Raw genomic sequence first — 7,641 nt, forward strand, 5'->3', positions numbered from 1 at the left:
CGGCTTCGCTGGCTAGGTCACTCCTGCTCTGAAAGTATTCGACGCAGTACCCGCCGGGGGAAGCAGAGGAAGAGGAAGACCTCCACTCCGTTGGAAGGACCAGGTGGAGACGGACCTGGCTACGCTTGGAATATCCAATTGGCGCCACGTCGCGAAAAGAAGAAACGACTGGCGCGCTGTTGTTAACTCGGCTATAATAGCGTAAGCGGTGTCTACGCCAATTAAGAAGAAGTTTGCCTGTTGAAAGCGCGCTTACGTTCATGAATGAAAATATTGTTGTTATGTACTTTTCTACAAATTTGGGCATCGACTATTTGGCTGCCATATTGACTTGTGACGCTGCTAATGATATTGGAGACGTTTTTTGTTTTTGCAGAATAATATTTGTAGTTTTTGTGGGCGACATACATATCTACATGAGAACGCATATAAATATGTATGTTGTGTATGCATTATTTGTGTGGGAATGTCGTACACATATGCATATGGGTGTATGTACATATAGCAGCAGTGCGCGCACACTTCTTACTGATAAATGATAATATCACGATTTGAATTTCAATTGTACTTACATATGTACATATGTATGTAACTATGTGCTGATATGTAGATACGTATGAATATTGATATGAAATACGATTTGCATATAATATTATTGTAATATATTATAATAAGTTGTTTAGGATATTATGATAGTATGTCATATATGTATATACATATATAGCATACATACTCATATGTAAATTTATAATATATTATCAAACATATGAAATATTTAAAAAGTAGCTCTTATTTGTACATTAACTACAAATGTTACTTCGAAAATAGCATTATTTAATGATGAAGCTATCAATTTTACATGCATTCACAAAAACTTTCTAAATGATATTCAATATCAATTAATATGATTGAATGTAAACGTATAGAATTATATGCAAAAGGCTAACATACGTCTGCAATAAGAATGTATATTTCTGAGCATAATTCTCATTGAATGCTCAGCTCTGTTCACACTCCACTGTTAAGATTTCTCCTTCTTAGSTAGMTGTGGTGAAACACGCTCATCGCATTTTGTTAGCTTTTGACAGTTCACACGCTTGTCCGTTGTTGGACCTTCTCTATAAATATACGTTCTCTGGATGAAGTATCGACTTCATATTAATATTAAATACAATTCAACGGCTGATGATGTTTCTGCGCATCCCTTGTTATTATCTTCCCAAACACCCACTCTGTTGACTTTACCTCTCATACATCCGTATTTCAGAAGTACTCCCTTGACTGATCATTCATATGCATTAACAGATGCATCTCACGACCGTAACACTTTGAAAGAGGTTACTAATTGGCATAATAATGACAAATCAACACTTCAGCCCAAGGAACATTCAATAAATGCAAGCATCGAAAGAAATTGCAATATACGATCAGATAATGCTATTTTTGATAAAGAGAATATCATCACCATAAGCGACTCAAGTGAGACCCCTTCATCGAATCTCTTACTCATGAAGAAAGACGATCAGGGTAAACAACTGCTTGCTCAGATTCAATCGCATAAAAGAAAAGTGGAAGATGTGGAATCAAAAAATTATGGCATGACGAAGAGGATGAAAACTGGAAAGAATGAGAAGAGCAAGCAATTGGGTTACTATTTCTGAAATCATAAAGAACTTAGAATTAAAAATCAGAGAATTAATTCTAAAAAAGGGATTAATATTCCCCAATGGTAACAGATGTATCAAATCGTTGAGAATAAAACTTAATGGTAAACCCTTTTGGAAGTTTGAATCGAAGGTGAATAGAAAACTGTTGCCTAAAGGAGTGAAAGTCAGTCCGCTCAATACCTGCGGTTTAGATTCAATTCTCCATATATTAGAATTTTGTGTGATCGATCACCCCTTATATGAGTCATTTGCTAAAGACTCTGATAGTAAAGCCATTAAACTCCTTCTTTCTTTCATGAAAAAAGAGGAAACTGCGGAAGTACAGCAGGAACGGTTGAGACTCCTGAATACAGTATACGACATTGCCGCGAAGCCGCAGGTATGTCTACTTCCATACAGGCTCAATGCTGTCGATTCACTTGCTATCATTTGGGAACGATTCTTGACCGGCTAACCAAGTGATTGCAAAAGTTCCACATGTAAAAATCCAGATTGTAACGTTGAACCCACACCAATGTATTTGATTAATGTGAACGAGAGAATTCTGCTCGAAGATGGTTAAAAAGACTTGGAAACAGCTCTTCAATATCGAACAGTTGATTATAACAAGAAATGTCGATCAGAATGTGGCTATGAAGGTAAGGAGTAGACCACATTAAAACTTCACATTTGCATAAGTTTAGATGTACGTAGGCCTCCGAACAAATTAAGAACCATGGGAGGTCATTTAAATGATTTTCCTCCTTACCTTTATCTAAAGAGACCTTATAGGTATGATTTTTTACATTCTGGAATTTAAATAATGCTTATAGGCAAGTTACTGTTGAAGCGATTTTTCAATGTAAATTTTTTATTTTCTGTTTGGTGGGAATCATCCATCATGAGCCAGGACTGTCGCTTCCAAACGTTGAAGAAGGACATTTATAAACTTCAGAGCCGGGCCACTTTTCACCATATATTCTTCGTACTACAGGATCGTGGATCCATTGTGATGATTTAGAGGAAAACATCAGCTATACGTGCAAACCAAGTCAAACTGTGAAACCTCATGCTGCAATTTAAGTGAGCTGTGAGACCGAATGCGACATTTGATAACTATTCTTCGAAAAAATTACTTAAATTACCTTAAGTTACCTTTCAATGAGAAATGCTATATATTTCTGTAGTTAATAGGATTTCTTTTTTTTATTTTCGCCTTTCCAAAGAAATTTTCGAAAATATTTCAGAGAAAATGAGATTTCATTGACTTATATAAATGTGCGATATAGTTATAAAAATGTGATATATAGTTATATGAATGTTATGTAGTTATATATATGTTGAACTATATGTTATATATAGTTTAAAAAAATTTTACTTAAAGTTTGTATTTCACATTTTTATTTTTCATACACAAATAAACAAAGGTAATAGACAAATACTTACTACAATCGTGTTTTTAATTATTGTTTAAAGCAGTAAGTAAGAAATTACCAATAAAAATCAATGAAAGATGATGTTTAACATTTCTACTTCAGTAAGAGAGGCTCAATCGAAAGAGTTCTATTATAATACTTGTAGATTTTTTTATAACTTTTCTACAACAGGATTTATCAGTCTGTAATTCTATACCTGTCAAATACTTCCTGATTTGTTTTTATTATGGACATTGAAGTGTTATGACAAAATTCCATAACCTAAATCCTCTTTGGATACCCCCACTACTCATTAGAGCGAGAGAAGGGTTGAGTCCATCACGTGACCCAGTGTCAGATTTTTAAATACATAATTACTAATATAACATCACTTTCCTAAATTAAAAAAAATATTTCCTGATAATTCCCAAATGATTTTAGTTCTGTTGCAATTTAAATTTCGTCATTCCCTCAAAAATTCGCCAAGTATACGGTTGAATATGTTTTTAATGATTCTTAATTAACTGTTCGTTCCCAAATTATAAAAAGGTTTTCCCGTAATTTCCCAAATTAATTCCCAATTGTTGCATATATTAATTTATGGAAGTTATCAATTTATTCACCAAGTTGGTCATATATTTAGCAATCCAATCCTCGAACTCGAGAGTTGGTTGGTTACAAGGTTACAAAATAACTCAAAATCAGAGTCGAATGCTATTATTTATAAATATATAAACTATTTTTAATAGTTTGTTTTCAGTTTTGATATTTTATACTATAAAAAATTGTAATTGAAAACATAGATGTGTGCAAAACTATATATGCGCATGGCAACATTGTGCAAATGAAAAGAAACAAAGATGGCTGAATTCTGCGTTTTTGCCACGTTTTTCACTGCTCACACATTTTGCCGATGAGGAAGGAAAAGGGAGGAAGGCAGTAGCGTTTTTGACTGTTCCTGCTATTAGATATCAAAATGAATATTGAACGTTCGACAATAGCTTGCGGCAATAATGAGAAATACAATTGTCGAGGCAACATTTGTTGCTTGTCGAGATGTGGCGTTAGGCATCGATGTCGAATGTGTGTCTCTATTAAAATATTATTTAGAAACACGATAAGCAGTGACTACGTGTACCTTCTTAATTTTATTTTTTAATTAGAGTAGATGAACTGTGAATTCCTTCATATAGAATATATTTGTTAGAATAATGAATCATTCGCCCGGAGTAGTATCAAGGAGATCTGTTGGTTATAAAAGTTTAATAACGTTCACAGTACTTTTGATTGCGTGGCTTGCCGGTTTTTCTTCACGCTTATTCGCAGTGATTCGATTTGAATCTATTATTCATGAGTTCGATCCATGGTTTAATTACCGCGCTACAGGGTATATGGTGCAACATGGATTTTATAAATTTTTGAATTGGTTTGATGAACGAGCCTGGTATCCTTTGGGAAGAATTGTTGGTGGAACGGTATATCCAGGACTTATGATAACTTCTGGTTGCATACACTACATTTTACACACCTTGAATATACCGATACATATACGTGATATTTGCGTTTTTTTGGCACCAATTTTTAGTGGATTAACATCGATTTCAACCTATTTGCTCACTAGTGAATTATGGTCCCGGGGAGCAGGGCTTTTTGCTGCAAGTTTTATAGCTATTGTTCCTGGTTATATAAGTCGTTCAGTAGCAGGCTCTTACGATAACGAAGGAATTGCCATATTTGCACTGCAATTTACATATTTCTTATGGGTACGTTCATTGAAAACTGGATCCGTTTTTTGGTCGGCTGGAGCAGCACTATCTTATTTTTACATGGTATCGGCATGGGGAGGATATGTATTTATTACTAACTTAATACCACTTCACGTATTTGTCCTTATTCTAATGGGTCGGTACTCTGAGAGGATTCTAACCAGCTATTCGACGTTCTACATTTTGGGACTACTATTATCGATGCAAATACCGTTTGTAGGTTTTCAACCTATACGAACAAGTGAGCACATGGCCGCTCTGGGAATATTTGTACTTTTGCTTATTATCGCAGTTCTTCGTCACTTACAAAGTGTATTATCTCGAAGTGAATATCGCAAAATATATCTCTTTGGAGTCATAGCGGCTGCGGTTATAGTATTTACTGGTGTGGTTATTCTTACAGTATTAGGTATTATTGCTCCGTGGAGTGGTCGATTTTATTCATTATGGGATACTGGATATGCTAAAATACATATCCCTATTATTGCCTCGGTATCGGAACATCAACCGACTACATGGTTTTCTTTTTTCTTCGATTTGCATATACTCGTTTGTTCGTTTCCAGTTGGAATTTGGTACTGCATAAAGAATGTTAATGATGAACGTGTTTTCGTTATACTTTATGCCATTAGTGCTGTATATTTTGCCGGTGTTATGGTGCGTTTAATGTTAACTCTTACTCCAGTCGTGTGTATTCTTGCTGGGATTGCATTTTCCAACTTGTTTGAAGTATTTCTCAAAGAAGACAACAATTCAAATACATTTGCTCACAAAACTATATCTTATGTGGACGATCACGATGATAATTCAATGGAGAAAAAAAATCTGTATGACAAAGTAAGAACTTTTACAATACTAATATATGTATATAGAGTTATTTAATAGGTGTATTTAATACTAGTTTATAGTTTTAGTAGTAATAATATCTACCATATATTAGAATTACAAAAGGGTCGAATAGATTGTCTTTAAAGTCGAATATCACGTAAACTTAGCGTTTGAGGTAGATCGGAATTGTGCCGAAATGAATACTATGCGAAAGTACTTCAGTCACCCTGGTATTGGCTCGCTAAGGTAATTTTTTTTTAAGCGCGGCCGAAATCCGCCAAAGAGAAAAGGAGTATTACACGAAAGTGCTTCAGTCATCCCGATATGATTTAAATTTAATAATAAGGAAAAAAAGAATTACGCGAAAATACAAACAAAGTAAGGCCTGTAGTTGAAAATCCTACATATTTGGTGTTTGAGATGTGTCAACGCTCTTTTTCCTCATAATTATAACCTATCTAACCTTTTGAACCTAATCAATCCTAACAGATTTTTAAATTAATAAATTTTGCTAAAATATTATATAATAAAATAAAAGTGAAATGTGAATATTTTTCAATGTTCATAGTGTATATTTAAATTTAAAAGTTAAAAATGTGAAAATATTTAGTGAAACATTGTGAAATACTATGTACGGCACAATTCCGATATCTTTGGCGCCGCAATTTGAAGGTACCGTTATAAAGAGGATGTCCTCCTGATTAAAAATATATAGGGTTATAAGTACCGCAAACTTTGTTTACGAGATATTCGACCCTAAAGTTCAAAAATTCCCAAATTTCGAACATTTCAAGAAGCTATTTCACCACGTTTAACAACTTTATTCACATTTTTCTCTTCTATTTAGTTAAATTAAACTATAAACTTTTAAATAAATCCACATTTTACACTTGTAGCAGGTTTTTTTTACAAAATAAATCTTTATTTTAAAAATTACATTTTACACACGTAGTGAACATCATTTGTGTTCTCAAAATTACAACGAAATGGAGCGGTGCCATGTGATAATAAGGAAATTCGCTGAAATTCCTTTTTTCCCCAAAAATTCCCCTATTCATGCATATGGATATTTTATTTTTTAAATTTATTAAGCAAATAAGTAATATATAATAATATGGGTCGGCTTTAGTATACCATTCCATGATTTCGGGGTTAAAAGTGGTATGGTTGGATATGGCTGATGCTCCAGATTAAGAAAATACATAATTGTTGCTGCCGCAAACTTAAAGTTTTCGAGATATTTGCATTTAAAGTTGAAAAATTTGCAAATTTTATCTTGCAATTTCTCGATTTCTAGTAATTATTTATTCCATATTGTGCACTTACAATTCATTACATTGTTTCTACATATTTATTTTTCAGAGATTATTTAGTTATTTACTTAAAATAAGCATTTAATATTTAACACAATTTTCTTCCATGCACAATAACAAAAGTGTTCCTTGTTGGCAGATAATAAGTATTGCCATAATTACACATTTCGTCGGCTTAACGTGCAAAGGTGCTAAGTGCCATTTTTTAATTATTAAAAAAAAAAAGGAACTGAATAAAAATTGAAGTTCAAAATTTTTTTTATTTTACTAACGCAGTTTTGTCAACTGTGATATTTCATTTAAGTACAAAAAAAAATATAATAAAAAATTTAATGAGCGCCTTTATATAAGCCTTTTTCTGGAGTTATTTGCACTTGGATGTATTGGACTTAGCACATTTTCGAAAAAGAAATATTGCAGTTTTTTGCAAATGGCGTATTTTATTATCACAAAAAAATATTATACAGTCTTACTTCGTTGCTGTTGTTTAAAGGAATACATAAGTACTTAAATGGAAAATCTTTGTTTAAGCCTTAAACTTTAAGGTATCACAAAAAGTTAATATATCAGTTCAGTCTTAATTCATTGCTGTTTGGAAATTTTAAATTAAGCAAAACAAAAAAATATATTAGAAAATAAGAAGATATCACTCATGTGGCAGGTCGTCATAACA

The 7,641-nt window shown here is 32.9% G+C and overlaps 1 protein-coding gene across 1 annotated transcript; it reads left to right on the top strand.

Moving 5' to 3' along the window:
• Positions 1–4,151: 4,151 nt before the first annotated feature.
• Positions 4,152–5,664, top strand: LOC108976182 (dolichyl-diphosphooligosaccharide--protein glycosyltransferase subunit STT3B; the record flags this gene model as incomplete). The annotated part of the gene is made up of 1 exon (XM_018945113.1): positions 4,152–5,664. A coding segment is annotated over exon 1 (1,392 nt), but the record flags the coding sequence as incomplete, so codon positions are not given.
• Positions 5,665–7,641: the final 1,977 nt, after the last annotated feature.

This window comes from Bactrocera latifrons, unplaced genomic scaffold, assembly GCF_001853355.1.
Source record: "Bactrocera latifrons isolate USDA-ARS-PBARC rearing strain unplaced genomic scaffold, ASM185335v1 scaffold_737, whole genome shotgun sequence".
NCBI lineage: Eukaryota > Metazoa > Arthropoda > Insecta > Diptera > Tephritidae > Bactrocera > Bactrocera latifrons.